Source organism: Syngnathoides biaculeatus, chromosome 10, assembly GCF_019802595.1.
Source record: "Syngnathoides biaculeatus isolate LvHL_M chromosome 10, ASM1980259v1, whole genome shotgun sequence".
Taxonomy (NCBI): Eukaryota; Metazoa; Chordata; class Actinopteri; order Syngnathiformes; family Syngnathidae; genus Syngnathoides; species Syngnathoides biaculeatus.
Window position 1 is genome coordinate 7161237 of NC_084649.1, and position 18654 is coordinate 7179890.

The following is an 18654-nucleotide window of genomic DNA, read 5'->3' on the forward strand; positions in this document are numbered from 1 at the left end:
ATTATTTATGTACATTATATGCATTAGAGCTATCGCTTTATTTCCAAGATGAACCAATTTAGAAACGTAACTTCACATAAAAGACTAATAATACCTGTAAATTCAAAATGAAAATTATTTTCATACTCACACCAACAAGATGTATTTAATTTAGATAGCTGTGTTTTTCTTATTAAACATCGATGACAGGTTTTGAACACGGGGTGGCGATAAATATTTATGAGGCGGATGACACAATTTAGCGTGTAAACGAAGAAGAATAAATGCACGCGGATAGCGGAAACTATTGTCTTCTTCTTTGACCTGACCTGAAACATGGCGGCGTCTGTGTGCCGAGTCGGAAGCACCGTGGGTCTTGTCCTCGCCAAAACCCGTAGTGTGAGTAAGGCTCCAAAAAACTCGTCAAAGGAAAAGTCGAAAGGCGCTTCAGTTAGCCCTTAATATACAAGTGAACCAACAAGATGTGGAGGAAACAGCTTTCCTGGTTAGCTTTCTTAAGTGGTACAGTCTGTTAGCATTTAGCATAGGCTAGCTTGGTGGGAATGCAAGGTCAACGGTCAAACAATAATACTCTACTAGTTTTGCACCTATTAATTTCGTTGAGCTTTGACGGTTGTCTGTATGAAGCGATTATCTTATTTTCTTTTGTGTTTTTTGCCTTGTATACTCTTGTTAAAAGTAGAATGTTCCCGTTTGCCCTCTCAAATGTAGCTTAGCTCCCTGGGTGAGAGCGTGAGGATGAGGACTTTTACTGAAGAATTTTCTTATACTTCCATCTGGCGTCAATGTTTGTATTCTGTCTAAATTTGGCATTTGCTACCATAACGATGTTCCTCATTGTCATGTTGAATTCTGCATTAGTTGTAGTGGTTGTAAGGCAGACAACACTTGTTTCATTCATTTTTATCAATATCTGTATATATAACAATTTTGGATAGAGGACTGATACGTGAATAAAATGAGTCCTTGTTTGTCAAAATTGCTTAAGGATGAAGGATTTTATGACACTTTGTCACAAATCAGACCAAATTTTCCTTGGCAGACTTCTGTGTGAATCATAAGGAAATGTGTGATGTAACGTTGACAAAATGACAACTGTTAATCTTATTATTATTATCAAGAGTAATAATAAGACCAAACAAAAAAATGGGTGATTTCTAAAACGATCATGTCTTTTTATTTGGATGTGTGTGTAGTACTAAGTCTCTTCTTGAAAAAAAAAAAAAGCAGAGCAATCGTTTTCATATTAGTAAACTATTGACTGAACTTGAATCTCCCTTTCATAATCCATGATTGTGTGGCCCTTCAAGGGTCAGTTCTTGGACCCCTCATTTTCAGCCTGTATATGCCATCATAGCTATGCAAATGACTGTTATATTGAACATTGTCCCCAGATAACTACAGTTCAATTGAGGTATTGTGCTACTCTCTAAAACAGGTAGCTGAATAAGCCAAAATGTTCTTCAAGTAAACCACAACAAAATTGATAATTGTTTTGGGGAATAAAGATAAGAGGATTGCTGTTAGTAAATACCTGGACTCACTATAGACAAGGAGAAGTTCATCTATGCTTTTATTCCTAGTAGACTTCATTATTGTAATGGTTGTAATATTATTAATTGTAGATTTTGGTTGACTGTCTTACCCTTCTAGCCTCTCTTGCTGTCTTTGAGGCGTGGACAGGCATCAGTCAGCTATGCTCAAAGCCTGCTGGGAGCACCTGAAACCCGTCTCACTGCCCTGGATAATGGATTGAGGGTGGCATCGGAAGAGACGGGACATGCTACATGCACTGTAAGGACTCAATAATATGTATCACTGCAGTAGTTTATGCCATTGTGCTCATGATCGTTTCCTCTCTACATATCTCTTTGTCATAGGTTGGATTGTGGATCAGTGTTGGCAGTCGCTATGAGAGTGAAAAGAACAACGGAACAGGTTTTTTCCTAGAGCACATGGCTTTTAAGGTATGTAATGCCGCTCTGAGACCTTTTTAGATGTTAATACTCGGGGTCCTCATTTCATTAAGGTCCTGACACGTGACACTTCAAGGGTCCAAATGGCACACACAAAACTAGTTACAGCAGCGGCATACAAATACATAAAAAAGAAGGTGCGATGAGGTGTCGTAGTACTTGCTGTTTTTCAATTCAATTGTTTTATATTTTCTAAATGTTTTATAATATCACCAATGTCTGCCCCGGGCACCGTTAGCCTGCAGGGCGTCTGTGGAAATTCGATTACTGTGGGTCGAAGACGAGGAAAGGGAATTCTTTGCCAGAAAGAGAAGGGGAAAGCACTGAGCCTACAATTGAGTGTGGGGACTTTCAATTTTGGGACTATGGCAGGATAACCTCAGGAGTTGGTTGAGATGATGATTAGGAGAAAGGATGATATATTGTGCATCCAAGACAGCAGGTGGAAAGGCAGTCAGGTTAGAGGTTAAGGGGCAGGGTTTAAATGATTTTACAATGGAGTAGATGTAAAGAGAAAAATAGAGTAAGGTTTATTTTAAAGGAAGAGTTAGCTAAGAATGTATTGTAGGTGAAAAGAGTATCACATCGAGTAATGAGGCTGAAACTTGAAAAGTTATGTATGTGATTAGCGGCGATTCCCCACAGAGAGGATGTGACTTAGAGGTGAAAGATAAATTCTGGAAGTAAATGTATGTATTTCTGAGCATCCCAGGCTCTTATAGTTGTGATTGCTGGAGATTGTAATGTACATGTTTGTGAAGGAAATGATTAATGCAGTTATGAATAAATATGGCATCCAGGAAACGAACTTTGAGGGAAAGTTGGTGGTAGACTTTGCAAAAAGAATGGAAATGGATTCCATTTTGTGCAGACGATGTAATTTGAACGAGGTTACTGCGTTAAGGTAGTGGTAGAGGAGACTATAGCCTGACACCACAGGATGGTTGTGTGTACCTAAAGGTAGAGGAGAGAACCATGTGGTGGAAGCTAAGTAAGGAACAGTGTTGTGTGGCCTTTGGAAAGAGGTGCGACAGGCTCTAGGTGGACAGGAGGATCTCCCGGAAGACTGGACTACAACAGCCAAGGAGAGATATGCAGAGAACTTGGTGTATCTTCTGGTAATAAAAGGGAGAAGAAGACTTGCTAGTGGAACCTCAAAGTACAGGAAGTCATACAAGGAAAGATGTTGGGGAAGAAGAAATGGGACAGAGAGGACCGAGGAGAGAGCAATACGTTGAGATGCAATGTAGACCTAAGGTAGAAGTGGCGAAGGGAAAACAAGAATCATATGAGGACATTTACACCAGGTTGGACACTAAAGAAGGAGAAAAGGATCTCTACAGGTTTGCCAGACGGGAAAAGAGATGGGAGGGATGTGCAGCATGTTAGGCTGATATAAGGATAGAGATGGAAATGTTGACTGGTGCCAGTAGTGTGCCAAATAGATGGAAAGAATACTTTGAAAAGTTGATAAATCAAGAAAATAAGAGAGAAGGAAGAGTACAGGAGGCAGGTGTGGTGGGCCAGGGAGTGACAATGATTAGTAAGGGGGACTTAGAAAGGCACTAAAGAGGATGAAAAATGGAAAGGTACTTGGTCCTGATACGGTGTTATGGAAGCATTTTGGAGTGGTGGGTGTAGAGTTTTTGACCAACTTGTTCAACATAATACTAGTAGGTGAGAAGATGCCTGAATAATGGGGGAAAAATTTGCTTGTTCCAATTTTTAAGAACAAAGTTGATGTCCATAGCTGTTGGAACGATAGAGAAAGTTGGTGAGCCACACAAAGTTATGAAAAAGAGTAATTGAGGCTAGACTCAGGGCAGAAGTATTTGCGAGCAGCAGTATGGTTTCATCCCTAGAAAGAGTACCACTGATCCATCATTTGCCCTGAAGATGCGAATGGAAAAGGTCAGAAGAAGCTACATTGTCTCTTTGTGGATCAACAGAAAGCCAGAGTTACCAAGAGAGGTACTGTGGTACTGCATAAGGAAGTGTGTAGTGGCAGAGAAGTATGTTAGAATAGTACAGGACATGTATGAGGGTAGCAGTACAGTGGGGAGATGTGCTGTAGGTGTGACTGAAGAGTTTAAGGTGGAAGTGGGACAACATCAGGGATCAGCACTGAGCCACTTCCTCGTTGCGGTGGTAATTGATAGCATGACAGATGAGGTTAGACTGGAATCCCCTTGCACTATGATGTTCACAGATGACATTGTGATCTGCAGTGAAAGCAGAGAGCAGGTGGAGGAAAAATTAGAAAGATGGAGGCATGCACTGGAATTGAGAAGAATGAAGATTAGCTGAAGTAAACTGAATACATGTTCGTGAATGAGAGTGGTGGAAGGGGAAGAGTGAGGCTCAAGGGAGAAGAGATAGCGAGGGTGGACGGCTTCAAATACTTGTAGTCAACAATACAGAGCAATGGTGAGTCTGGTAAGGAAGTGAAGAAACTGGTCTGAGCAGGTTGGAACAGCTGGCGGAAGGTGTCTGGTGTGTTATGTGACAGAAGTGTCAGCTCGGATGAAGGGCATAGTTTATAAAACAGTGGTGAGGCCAGAAATGATTTACGGATTAGAGACTGGGACTGAAGAGACAGCAGAAAGCAGAGCTGGAGGTGGCAGAAATAAAGATGTAGATGTTCTCTCTAGGAGTGAGCAGGTTGGATAGGATTATAAATGAGGTAATTAGAGGGACAGCCAAAGTTAGATGTTTTGAATCAAGACTTGGCCAAGGGTGTACCTTTCCTCTGGACCATGATAGCAGGATCTTAACTCCAGTTTACCCACGACTTTTATGAGGACAAGTACTACAGAAAATGAGAAGAGCACATTTAAGTAGAGTGCATTTGCACTTGTGTATAAATTCAGTTTATGTACCACGGTAGGACCAGAACTCCTTTAGATACATTTGTCTCTTGTTCTTTGGTCTTGCTGCTTTCGTGTTCTTTGTTCTGTATGTCGTACCAGGGCAGCACCGTCTGCCAGAGAAAAATTGCTGTGGTGTTTTTTTTTTTTTTTTTTTTTTTTTTTTTTTTTGTTTTTTTTACACACTTGGCTAAATAAAGCCGATTCTGATTTGCATTTGGTGAGTCAAATAGTTAAAGGGGGATTTTTTTTTTCCTCCTCTAGGGAACCAAGAAGCACCCTCAGTCAGCTTTGGAGCAGCAGGTGGAGTCTATGGGTGCTCACTTGAGCGCTTATACATCCCGTGAACATACTGCATACTACATGAAGACCTTGGCTAAAGACCTCCCTAAAGGTAATGGTTCTTCTTGCTTCCTGCTTTCTTATATGCATAACAGTACAGTGGAACCTGCAAAGAAGGGAACAGTTTGTTCTGTGACCGTGGTGGGCCTCTGGTTCCCTGGATTTTAGAAAAATCATTTGAGATTAATTATATTCAGAATAATGTAAACATATGTATTATAAAGCCTTTTTTATTGTACAGTTCAAGTTTTGAGTAACATCATTCTATCAATTTTCTTAGCTGGTTATCCTTACAAGGGTCACACAAAGGCATAAGGCGGAATACACCCTGAAGTAGTTGACAGCCAATTGCATGGCACATATAAACAATCACTTGCATTCATATTCACACCTGCGGCCAATTTGTAGTTGTCAAATAACCTACCATGCATGTTTTTCGCATGTGGGAAGAAACCGGAGTAGACAGAGAAAACCCATGTAGGCACGGGGAAGACATACAAACTCCACACCAGTAGGGTCAGGATTTTAACCCCGTTCTTCAGAACTGTGAGACAGACATTTTAGAAACATTTTTTGATTAAAAAAATTACAAATACATCTTAAAGCCCAAGTGTCATCCCTATAAACATTCTAAAATAGATATTGTAATGAAAAATACATATAACATTATTCACTTCAATGTCTATACGAAAAAATAAATGTGAACAGAGAGTGCGTCATCCATTCGCAAAGTTGCAGAAGTGTCATTGTACGATATCCAAGTGGTCGCCGTATTGGCTGCATCCTCCGTCTGCGACGTCACCTGGACATTCGGCAATGAAAACACGTGGTGCACCCGAACTATGGGAGGCAAACGCGCCCCTTCTGACAAGCTCTTTTCGAAAAGGAGAACACCACACAACCGAGTGAAATTACTGGGGCAATGTTACACTATTGTTTCAAGCCCTCGGGGCACTATTACACTATTGTTTCGAGGCATATTCAGATGATATGCGATCACGGCCAAACCGCATCCCCATCCGATCCACTTCCGCGGCGGAGATGAGCCATCGCGGCTCATCGCAGCCGGCCGGTGTGGCTTATGACTGAGCCGAGCCGTGCTTCTTTAGGGGGTTAGTCATAGACGCCACAGTACGCGAAGAACAACACAGTCGAGCTGGGGCACTTGACTGCGCTGACGCAGCTGAGTGAAGCATTCTCGGCTGGGTTCTTCAGAGCCGCCCCTGTCCGCAAAGCCCGACGCGCAGCCTTCGCAGAAGCTGTGACCGCCGAACGCTGCGCCTCAGCTGGTGTAGCTGAATTTCGGTACAGATCACTCTCCATGGTTCGGCACATACGTGGTCCGCGGATTGATAGTCTTAAGGGCTGGGGGAATCGCTTTTGTAACCTTTTCCAGACACACCTTTGGGAATTTCTGTCATTTTGTTACAGGTTTTATTTAGATCTTTTGTCAGACTTGATTTTTTTGTCACAGATTATTTTTAAGTGATTCCTTTATTGAACAGGTCTGCAGGGGGTCAGACGGATGGGTAACTTGAAAAGTGGTGTCGCCATTTAAAAACAGCTTTTTAAGTGCACTTAGGTTATATTTGTCTGATTTACTTTTGTTTGATTATACATCAAAGTGGGAAAATGTCACATTTTAAAAAGTAGGCCAATACCTTTTCACGGCATTATGAATCTGTTTTGGCACTGCTCATTACAAATGTTTCCATTTTGGATTTTTGTTTGCCGGTCATTATTCCAGTAATTTGAAAGTGCATCGATGACTGTGGCTTGGCAGCAGTGTTGCCATTTACTTTGAAAAGTTGATTGAGCTTAAAAGCAATTCACTTTACTGATGACTTAATTTCAGAAATAACTCAGAAAAAAAGTTACTTCAGCAACTGCCAAACAGTAGGAATTGTTATCCACAGTACAAAAAAAGCATTACCCGTATCCATTATTTGGTAAAGTACGTCAGACAAGTTTCAGAATGTCAACAACATGAAGCACCATCTTAAAAACTGGTGTAGTTGAAGCCTCATTAAATGACCAATTGAGCGCAGACTAGTCATGTAACACTACATTAAGTGCCTAAATGTAAACAAACGCACAATATCACCTCCCAGTCGCTTTCTTCTGTTTGTTGAGAAATAAGTGTTCTGCATTAAAGGTAAAATCGTAAATAATACCTGGACTACATTTTCTGTAATTTCTCGTGTATAATGCGCACCCATACACCTTGATATGCTTCTTATCGAGCCACTCCTTGGTTTTCCTGGCTGTGTGCTTCGGGTCATTATCATGTTGAAAGACCCAGCCATGACCCATCTTCAATGCTCTGAATGAGGGAAAGAGGTTGTTCCCCAAAATCTCACAATACATAGCCGCGGTCATCCTCTCTTTAATACAGTGCAGTCGTCCTGTCCTATGTGCAGAAAAACACCCCCAAAGCATGATGCTACCACCCCCATGCTTCACAGTAGGGATAGTGTTCATGGGATAAAATTTATCATTCATCTGATATACTGATGATAGTATGGTAATAGACACTGTGTGTGTGTTTCTTTCGGCTTGTCCCTTTCGGGGTCGCCACAGCGTGTCATCTCAGATGAACGCATATATATGTTTGGCACAATTTTTACGCCGGATGCCCTTCCTGACCCAACCCTTCTCAGGGGAGTGGAGGCCCCAGTGGGATACGAACCCACAACCCCTGGTCTACCAAATTAGTGCTCTAACCACTGAGCTACGGGGCCTCTTATGGTAATAGACACTGATGACTCAAAAGTAACTGTTGCTGGTTTATAGAAAATTATCTAATAAAATCCAATTATTTTGCCAGGAAAAGTAATGTAAGTAACGTTGCTCACTACCCAAAATGATGGGATTTTTGAGTAACGTTATGAGCATTTCTGCGTGGTGTTCCTTATTTATTCCCGTCACTCATGCATCCACGTATCGAAGCTCGCTCATAACTCAAATTCTGGCTTGCAAGACAAAGATTAAACAAAAAACAATCAGAAACTCTTAACTCTAAAACAAAGTTGGTGGATTTACAAGTCAACGTTTCACTATTGTTTCTCAGCTGTGGAGCTTCTGTCTGAAGTGGTGCAGAACTGCTCACTGAGTGAGGCAGAGATTGAGCAGCAGCGGGGTGTTGTGCTGCGTGAACTAGAAGAAGTGGAAAACAACCTGCAGGAAGTTTGCCTGGACCTTTTGCATGCAACTGCTTTCCAGGGTACTGCTCTGGGCCACAGCGTGCTTGGACCATCCAACACTGCTAGGTATTTTTTTTTTTTTTTTTTTTTTTTTTGTGGGTGGGGGCGGTTTTACTAAAAATGTATTGGCCATAAATTGTTCAATTTTATCACTTGGTCATTTGTCAAAACGCATTAATAAACAAATCCTCAACATTTCAAAAAAACACAATTTATAATTATTTTAGAACTCTCACCCGCCAGGATCTAGTGGAATACATCAACAGCCATTACAAGGCTCCCCGCATGGTTCTGGCTGCAGCTGGAGGTTGGTCCTCTTTTTTTTTTTTTTTTTTTTTTTCCTACCATGTGGAGTATTTTGGGAAAGATTGGCTCTTCATGTGATGTGCTAAATATCCAGGTGTGAATCACGAGGAGTTGGTTAGTTTGGCCCAATCTCACTTCAGTGGCGTGTCTTTTGAGTATGAGGGCGATGCCGTTCCTGTGTTGTCACCATGCAGATTTACAGGAAGCGAGGTAAGATATGAAAATAGTATTGAAGACAAGAATACTTGATGTCTTTTAGCACTCTGCTAGGCTCGCAAGCGTTTTGAGAAGTAGTCAAATTTTACCATGAGAAACTGGGAAAACACTGTGGTATATGCTACCGACTTGAATGATTATAATATTTCATTTGTGAGTCAGCTCGTCCACCAGAAGATGCCTAGATAAGTGGATCAAACCACTGTGAAGCTTTTTGCTGAATATTTACCAACTCAGTCTGGGCTAATACTCTGACTCTTGACGTGTCGCATTCTCTTGAATTCCCACGAGTAATGATGTAAAAATGGCAGAATGAAAGCATTGGTAAAATTAGATTCAATTCCTAACTGGGATTTATATGTTGGCGCTTAAAAAAAAAAATAAAATGTTTGTTTTTGTGCAATGGTCCTCAGATCCGTATGCGTGATGATGGTCTTCCGCTGGCACACATTGCCATCGCTGTGGAGGGGGCCAGTGCTGCCAGCCCAGATATCGTGCCTCTCATGGTGGCCAATGCAATCGTTGGAAGCTACGACCTCACTTTTGGTGGGGGAAAGGTTTGTCGCCAAAATGTCCTGGGATATCTCCAAAACATTGTTTTATTATCCCCTTGAAGCTTTGCCCACTGGAGACTTTGTGTTTTGAGTGGCCATCATGGAGGGGTAAATCATCCTCCTCTCTCTAAACCTGGGTCAGAGGTTTCACCCCTGCCTCCAAACCTGTCGGGAGGAACACCTGCAGTGCGAGCACCAGTTAAAATTTTTTGTCACCCATTGTTAAATGACTAGTTTTCTTCTAAACAATAGCAACAGTGAAATGTACAAATACACATGTATTTTTTCACCAGTTGCAGTGCACAAGATGAAAAGACTCCTCCATTCATTCATTCATTTTTTTTCTGTACCGCTTATCCCCTTGCCATTAGATATACCCACACTACTTTTGCGGTGAACCAATAGATCGTCATTGATGTATTGGGCACACTAGACTCAAGCAACTGGATGGATAATAGGCTGACATCTTTTTTTTTTTTTTTGGGTCATGCATTCATGTTATCAACCAATAGACTCATTGAGCACCCATGGCTTACTTCGATGGTCAGTGTAAAGGGGCTCATAAGAGACAAACCAAAGTTTGAGTCATATGTTGTGGCTTAATTGCTTGAGCTGGTCATGCAGTGGTTGAATGGTCGATGTTTTGAACCCTTTTCGCTGAGTGTCTGCTTTTGGCTTTTGAGAAAATTAAAGGCCCTTAGATGCACCTTAGTGTGGAAAATACGGTATTTAATATGTACATAATGATATATAAATAATTGTAAATTTGATGGTTATTATTTCAATAATTTTTAACATTTAAAAGAATTTACAAATATTTAAAGTGTCTATACGTTATTTTTAGGTCACCCTATATATACATACAAACACACTAATATGTAGCAGAAAAGTCTATTTTTAAATATCTTGTTTAGCAAAACCCATGTATGTCCACTTCTTCTTTGCATGAAGCACCTGAGCAGCCGTCTGGCCCGCCTGGCAGCTGAGGAGAACTTGTGTCACAGCTTTCAGGCATTCCACTCGTCATACAGCGACACGGGCCTGTTGGGTATTCACTTCGTCACTGATAAGCACCACATTGACGACATGATGCACTGGACCCAGAATGCCTGGTGAAAACTGACACTCGTGCCACGGATCACAGAAAGTGAATAATTCCTTTTAATGTTTCAAAACTTAGTCAAGTTTGCTTCATGCAGGATGAACCTTTGCACCACAGTCACTGAGAGCGATGTAGCTAGAGGCAAGAATACTCTAAAAGCCAGCATGGTGGGACAGCTCAGTGGTATGTAATGCGGCTATTATTGCGTTTAAACTCATACAGAGATAAATCAAATGTGTATCACTTTTAAGGAACAACACCAATTTGTGACGACATCGGCAGACACATTCTGAACTACGGACGCCGTATCCCTCTTGCCGAGTGGGACGCTCGCATCGACGTGAGTCTCTTTGAAATATAGGCGCTTGGCAGCAAAAGCAGTGCGGTCGTGTTGACCACACTTTTACTGAATCTTTTTCAGGCCGTCACCCCAAGGATGGTGCGTGATGTATGCTCTAAATACATCTACGATAAGTGTCCGGCTGTGGCAGCTGTCGGTGAGTTTTTATGTTTGTTTTGGAAAGTCCTTTCAATCATACTTTAACATTGATGACTAATGAATCTTCACTTTGGATTGATGAATCTGCTCATTTTCTCCAATCTTTCTGTTAGGCCCCATTGAACAGCTTCCTGACTACAACAGAATGCGCAGTGCCATGTACTGGCTGAGGTTTTAAAATGCATCTGACTTTGCTCCGTGTCTGCTCCTCATCCTTACATTGTGTTGTTCTTTCAAAATGATCGTCCACGCAAACAGCCATCAGTCCACTCTCTCCCGACACTGACCCTCCCCCATCTTGCCAACTATTTTAACCCATGAGGGTGGGAGCAAAGTAGTGTGAGCAGAGATCATGAAATAGTAACCTTGTATTCATCTGCACGACCACAGCAGCTGGCATGGATTTGTGGAGAAGGAGTGGACTTCAAGTAATCTGTTGTAATCATGATTCAGGACATCCTAAATACAACTGTTGTGGAGCAAGAGTATATTTATAATTTCTGTAAGATTTGTTTCTGTCTTCTATTGTACATAACAGAAGCTCTCATTCTGACGAAATTAAAAACCGGAAAACACTGCGTCTTCTTGTTGTACTGTATTTAGTAAATTAGTCTTGGGCATTTTTTTTTGTCTCCTACCTAAATGTACTCTGAGTTGCTCTCACATCCATTATTGCTGCTGTCCGTCTTGACATTTTTTGTCCTTTAATTTTCATCACCGGAGAAAAGGAGTTGTGGTTGGATGTTTCCCTCAGTTCTGAGGTTGAAGGTTTGCTCTGCAGTTGCCTGCAGCCAATCCAGTGTACCCTCACTCCAAATGAGGACACATGGGTGAATAAATTTCCATCCAAGTACTGATAGGATAAATCTATAAAAAAGCAATTTTCATAAAACTTCTAATGGGATATTACAAGGTAAAACTTAATAATCGTGCAATTCTTAATACATGTAAAATAGTCATGTGAGTGTTGAAAACTCTGAAGTTATTCTCACTAATATGAAAAAAAGTACAATCGTAATTGACTGATTACTAATCCGGTATTTGGATCACCTGAGGAAGACAAAACGCAAGCATGTCTGAGCGGTATTAAATTCAGTTCTCAGTCTAAACATTTTTTATAATATCACTGTCACAAAGATCTATCTGTAATCACTTTTTGAACAAGTCAAGTGAAAATGTGTAGAATGAGCTGCCTCATGGCAGTCCACTGGTGTCCATCCCTTTTCTGAGCTGCTTATCCTCACGAGGGTCATGGGCGTGCTGGAGCCTATCCGAGCTGTCATTGGGCAGGAGGTGGGGTACTCCCTGAACTTGTTGCCAGCCAATCGCATCTTCGTATGTAACGTCACGTGACTAAAAAAAGTGTACGTAAAACTGGATTGACTGGGTGTTGGGTTCTGACATCCTTTGCTAATGTCTGTGAATTGAAGTTACCCTGTCTGTTTTGCACTGAATTTAGACATTGAATTTTAGCCAGTTGAATTTCAAACAGCTAATTATAGCCAGTTGAATCCCGGGAGACTGGAAATGTTGCATTTGAATTTTGAAAGGATTCTTTTTTTTTTTTAATATGCCAAATTTGTTAAGATTGAAAAGTTAAAAAAATACAGCTATTGAAAATATGATCACTTTGAAATAACAATGTGAATTTTAAAATGTAGTCAAAATATGCATACAAAACTACAACAAAATAATCAGTGGCATTTTTATTTCAAATCCTAGTGGCACATATTAACTTCCATACAGACACTGGGAAACGTACATATTTTTATGGGTCACTCATATCCGATATAAGTAGATTCCAACAACAGAAGGGGCAGTGCCGAAATTGTGGCTGTGTTGAATGTGGTGACGTTCCATTAAAAACAATGAATTGACATGTGGCAACATTTTCAGGTATTGTATTGACGTGGGAGTCACGATGGCAGGAGTCCTTTCTATTGTTGCAAAGAACTCTGCCTAGAGAAAGTGCACATGGCAACTTGTTAAAGAGGAATACGAAGCGCAAGTCACTGGAATCTGGAATGTGCTTTTTTTGTAATAGTAAATTTTTTTTGTCAAGCTGTTTGTCAGTGCCAACATATCTGGAAATGGGAATCACACTAATTCTTCACGGCTCATGCAAGTGACCTGACTTGACTCATTTTCATCACTATGACAACAGGGTCACTGTCAAGCACACTAGCATGGTAAGGTGGGATACAAATTTAAACTTGTCAATCTTTAAAAAAATATATAACTTTATACTCTATTGGTTGTTTAACACCACCATAAATGTACAAAATAATTTTGGACTTCACAGTAATATGGGTGCATATGTGAGTATAAATAAAGCCCCGTAGCTCAGTGGTTAGAGCACTGGTTTGGTAAACCAGGGGTTGTGGGTTCATATCCCACTGGGGCCTCCACTCCCTGAGAAGGGTTGTGTCAGGAAGGGCATCCGGTGTAAAAATTGTGCTGAATCCTGTGGTGACCCTGAAACGGATAAGCCCAAAAAAATTTATTCCATGGCAGCAAAAATAAAAATGCATCAATAGCAGGTTGAGGTTGCACAGAATATCCAAGATTGTGATGAAATTTGAAGAAGTTCAAGGGTATAACTACTTTTTCAAGGCACTGTATGTGAATAGGGTTTGTACCATAAGATACATTTTGATTTACATCACTGAAGCAGATCTACTATGTAGTAAACACGCATACTGACGTATAAGTTCTATGATAAGCTCTGTGACTCAGCTGCGTGGATGATGGGCCAGGATTTGCTTTGAAACAGGCATTGGGGTTTGAATGTTGACCTCATCTTGTGTTCATGTGAAGTCATGTTGTATCTGTGGCTGCGTTGCGACCGACTGGTACGACTCATGAGCATTTGTAAAGAAGTGGGGTGACATCTGTGCAACCCATGTTTGTTTATCGGTGCCCATCCATGATGACTCCTTTTGCTGCAGGAACCCCGAGGGCCCAGCCATCATAATCATGTTTAACTTGAAGTCATTAGTGAGATAAAGATTACTACAGTGATGGGACGGACTAGAGGTGCTTCAGGAAATGAGGTAGGTCTCGGCCTGACATCTTCCCCCTTGCTGTTTTCCAGGGGCCTTTTTCTTCTTCCTACTCTGTTCTTACTGTCTTTTTTTTGTTGTTGTTGCTGCCTTTATGCTCTCTTAATACACTATCTTAGGGATTCGTCATTGGGATGGTGTTATATAAAATGACTCACTGAAATTTGATAAAAGTAGTTCAATTGAAGCTTATGAAACAGAACTAATCTCTGATGAGTTATTTAGCTTTACATTACACAACCCACCAACCCCCAAAAAATGCAATTGCTTTTTTTAAAAGAAGCAACAACATGGTTCAGCAGCTGCTGCTGTCAACCTAATGAAGCCTGTAAAATATCCTCTCAGTGTTTGGGATTGTTCCGTCATGTAGAACTGCTTCTTTTAGGGTCAATGATGTAAGCAGCTCCGTTCTGGGGGTGTTATTTGGACCTGGCAGGTGAAGAGGGATGCTTCAACATCGTACTAAAGTCCCAGAATAAAACCGGCACATGCTTCCTCTGTGTTTGCATCAGCCGTTGTCAATCCTGTATAATAATGTTCAAAAAACAATCGAGTCTTATTGTAGCTACAATATCCGAGAAGGATAATACTACAGGCGGAACGGTGTGTCAGCTGGTAAAGCGCTGGCCTCACAGTTCTGAGGTCGAGGTTCAAACCCGGACCCGCCTGTGTGGAGTTTGCATGTTCTCCCCGTGCCTGCGTGGGTTTTCTCCGGGCACTCCGGTTTCCTCCCACGCCCCAAAAACCTGCATTCATGCATGCGTGAGACTCCAAATTGCTCATTGGTGTGATTGTGACTGCGACTGTTGTCTGTCTCCATGAGCCCTGCAATTAGCTGGCAAACCAGTTCATGGTGTACCCAGCCTCCTGCCCGATGACAGCTGAGATTGGCTCCAGCACTCCTGTGACCCTTGTGAGGATAAGCAGCTCAGAAAATGAATGAATGGAAACATTCAAAGCATAGAGAGTACAAAGTAACCCTCCTTTGGCAGCAATAACAATAAGAGGTGTCCGAGTACTAGTAACAGATCAGACGCGCACAATGATCAGCATCAACTATGGACCAAAACTGTTACAAAACTGTTGCAGTTCTGCAGGATTCCTGGGGTATCTGGTGTGATTAACTCTTGAGGTCATGCAACAGGATCGCCATTGACAAGTTACTTAGTTTGGCTTGTTGGTGTTTAATTGGGCTGTTTTTATTCCATTTTTTGTTGTTGTATGGGTGGCTTGACTAGGAGGACAGTCATATTTTATATTGTCGGCTTAGATTGATGAAGGCTTAGTTGATTTTAAAAATCTAGTTCCATTTGATGTTGGACTACCTGACAAGGACTTCTTGATTGTCAGTGTGATTTTTTTCTTTCAGGGTCACGATGACCTGGAGCCTCTCAATCCCACATCAGGCGACAGGCAGACTACACCTTGGACTGGTTGCCAGTCAATCCAAGGGCACACAAGACACACACTCACTTTGTCACTGAGTGGGAATTGAACCCATGTTACTGTTTGTAAGTCAGGCGAGTAACCAGCAGACAGAATGAGTGACTCTATAGGTCCATTATACCTTTTTTCAACTTGTTAATGGATTAAGTACGCTGCATTGAAGTTGTCAGCGACTCTGGATAAATAACATTTTGTTGGACTGATAAACTGCTACTCAACATATAAGAAAATGAATGTGACCACACCAAGGAAAATTGGAAAACATTCATACAAATAATGATCATATCTATGGTCCGTCTTTCAATGCAATCATGTTTGATATGTTGTTCTGCACGATGAATCAAACCAATGGACAAATATGGCAGCAATCATATCTCACTCGGACGTCCTCTATTTTGGCATCAGAGGTTTATTACTACATTTGGATAATGGTACTTTTCTTTGTGTTGTGTGGACTGTCCGTGTCATTATGGGCAGATTATTGTGATTGTGATATTTTTAGATGGGAGAAATACATAGCAATGAGTGTGGAGGAAATGAGATTAAAAGAAGGGAGGGGGAATGCAACAAAGAAAGGGGAACGGCGAAGACGGACAGCAGTGAAGACGGCGGGGTCGTGCAGGACTCTCAGCTACTTGAAGGTCCCGCTGCGTGGCACGCTGGTTGCTCCTGTCCTTGCTCTGAGGAGGAGACAGAAGACATTTTTAGGTGATTATTAAAAAATCAAGAATATTTTCCAGCACAGCAAGTTGAAGTGGCTTTTTTTCAGGTCACCAGCAATCCACTGAGTAAGTAATACTCATGAGTGACACTTTAGGCAGAACATGATTGTTTCTGTTGTACTGTATAATTCTTGCATATTGGAATTCAGAATGTCCAGATGAATGTGCTTTGCAACAATTTCTTAGACTTACTTCATCCCTCATTGCATTCCCTGGCTGGTGGCTTGCAAGTGCTTTTAAAAATGTTTTGCATCATCTTGCGTGCCTTCCAGCAGAGCTGCGAGCATGAGGACGGTGAGGTTGTGCCTGTGCCTGGCTCTGCTGATGCCTTGCGGGGTCCATGCTCAGAGGAGCAGCTCGACTCTCGCCCAATTCCACAAGGACACAAGGAGAGGCAAGCCGACCGTCGACACTGTGAGTCGTGGCGGCGCGTTGAACTCGTTGCTCCACTCCAAGCAGCGGATGCTTCTGCAGCTGGCGCGAGCCCCGCCGGCGGCCCAGGTGTTAAAGAGAGCCCAGCCGGGGTCTCGCTTTGCCCTGTCGCTTGATGTCCCCACCAGCATTCTAAGTGTCCTCATAGACCTGGCCAAGAACCAGGACTTGAGGACCAAAGCGGCAGCCAATGCTGAACTGATGGCGCGAGTCGGCAAAAGGAAATAGTCTACTAGTGTGGCAGATAAAAAAGATGGAGTTTGAGTGGAAAAACACTTAACACTTTATTACTGACAATCCTAGCTCAGATATAATTAGATATTAGATCTGCCTTTCTACTTGCATCACTTGTTAATACATGCACTTTAATGTCACTTGTAGAAGAGGAAAGAGCTGCACAACTCCACCAATCCTCCGTGGGTCATATTCTTTTATTTCTTGTCTTTTTGCATGTCGTGAATTCAAAAAAAGCTTGTTCAATTAAATGTGATAATAATATTTAATTGTCGCCCACGTCTTATTACTTTACCTCTGCATCGACGAGCTTCAGCTAGCAATTAAAGACAAATGACTCCGTCACCCCCAGCACTGGAGTTGGCCGATAAATACCACAAAGACACAGCCAGGATATTGATCTCAGAAAGAAATGAAAGAGCAGAACTTTCATAAAGGGGAAATTTGTTCACAATGCTTGTTGTGTTTTACACTTCTGGGCTATGCTAACCAAGTCTTTGTGCTTAATCTGCACTGTTATGGAAGGTTATCTCATGGTGTGATTCATTTGGAATCCTGCGCTGAGCATGAACTGCTATTCAACAGAGTGAAATAAACTGTTCCTCTGATTCACACTGGAAATTCGCTCTCGTCTACGCCGGTCATGTCCTTGAGAAAATTAAACCTCATACAGATGTCAGACAAATTCAACTAACAAGCACCGCAAACGCCACACAAATCTTTCATGATGGAATTAAGAGCGATATTTACTTACAATAAAAAAAACAAGGTGTGGACAACTAGACAGCATATCTACCTCACCATTCTGAGGACTTCAAATCCAGCCTCACCTGTGTGGAGTTCTCTCCCTGCCTGCGTGGGTTTTCTTGGGGTATGGATAGGTTTCCAATTACACCATCTTGTGTGTCATCGAGGTCAGAGAACACAGGTGATGGGTGAAGCGTGAAGTTTTTTTTCCATCGTTAATTTATCCGATTGGTCTAAGGGTGGTGGTGATGTCATTGGAAACCTATCCACAATAGGTTCATTGAAGGCTTTAAGTTGCCCATAGGTGTGACTGTGAGTCTGATGGTTGCTAGTTTATATTTGGCCAGTTCAGGGTGTACACTGCCTTTCACCCAGGTCACCTAGGATAGGCTCCAGCACGCCCGTGACCCTTGTGAAGATAAGTGCTACAGAAAATGAATTAATGAATAAAAAGCAAGATTTAGTTTGTTGGATGAATCCTGTGGAAGATCCCTTCTTAGCCAAAGCCTAAATGCCAAGCTTAAATGACTCACACTCTCTGAATATACATTGGTAACATGTCCCTGAACTACTAATTCTCTATAGCTTTTTGTCATAAATAGCTAGCTGGACTTTAAATGACTGGTCGTCAGTCAGTCACAGGGCACGCATAAACACTAAATCATCCACTATGAACATTTTCAGGTTTTCAGTGAACACACCAGACATGTTTTGTGAATATTCGAGGACGCTGAAGCGGGGGAAACAAACAAACAAAAAAAAAAAAACAAAACAAAAACACGTTAACACCTAACTTATATTTTATTAAATAAAGACAAATATTGTGGCGACCGTGGAAGTTAAGCGTAGTTAAATGAGTGGCTACAGATGGCAAGCAAACCTTGTAAAAATGACGCACATCCACCGGCAACTCGTCGCCCAGACTGAACAGAAAGACCAAAATCAT

General features: G+C 41.6%; 2 protein-coding genes across 4 annotated transcripts; both read left to right on the forward strand.

Moving 5' to 3' along the window:
- Positions 1-254: 254 nt before the first annotated feature.
- On the forward strand, positions 255-11643 carry LOC133507931 (cytochrome b-c1 complex subunit 1, mitochondrial). Its single transcript, XM_061833522.1, has 13 exons — positions 255-378; positions 1654-1794; positions 1881-1967; positions 5108-5237; positions 8256-8454; positions 8616-8695; positions 8789-8904; positions 9324-9467; positions 10416-10576; positions 10664-10749; positions 10818-10906; positions 10988-11063; positions 11179-11643. The coding sequence occupies exons 1-13, from the start codon at positions 316-318 to the stop codon at positions 11241-11243; spliced, it is 1437 nt and encodes a 478-aa protein (XP_061689506.1). The 5' UTR covers positions 255-315; the 3' UTR covers positions 11244-11643.
- Positions 11644-16036: 4393 nt separating this feature from the next.
- On the forward strand, positions 16037-18608 carry LOC133507921 (urocortin-3-like). Of its 3 annotated transcripts, none has more exons than XM_061833506.1 (2): positions 16037-16281; positions 16571-18608. In XM_061833506.1, exons 1-2 carry the CDS (start codon positions 16076-16078, stop codon positions 16953-16955), a joined length of 591 nt encoding a protein of 196 aa, XP_061689490.1. In that variant the 5' UTR covers positions 16037-16075; the 3' UTR covers positions 16956-18608. The 3 variants fall into 3 exon arrangements, with proteins under 3 accessions (XP_061689490.1, XP_061689491.1, XP_061689492.1); XM_061833507.1 differs by having other exon boundaries at positions 16157-16361; positions 16568-18608; XM_061833508.1 differs by having other exon boundaries at positions 16157-16361.
- The last annotated feature ends 46 nt before the right edge of the window (positions 18609-18654 follow it).

Bases quoted from the DNA above. Each gene is read 5' to 3' on its own strand.
- LOC133507931 (XM_061833522.1), top strand. From the start codon at position 316: ATGGCGGCGTCTGTGTGCCGAGTCGGAAGCACCGTGGGTCTTGTCCTC. The intron at 379-1,653 runs GTGAGTAAGGCT...TTACCCTTCTAG, and splicing joins TCCTCGCCAAAACCCGTAGT to CCTCTCTTGCTGTCTTTGAG. The intron at 10,750-10,817 runs GTATGTAATGCG...ATCACTTTTAAG, and splicing joins CATGGTGGGACAGCTCAGTG to GAACAACACCAATTTGTGAC.
- LOC133507921 (XM_061833506.1), top strand. From the start codon at position 16,076: ATGGGAGAAATACATAGCAATGAGTGTGGAGGAAATGAGATTAAAAGA. The intron at 16,282-16,570 runs GTGATTATTAAA...GCCTTCCAGCAG, and splicing joins GAGACAGAAGACATTTTTAG to AGCTGCGAGCATGAGGACGG.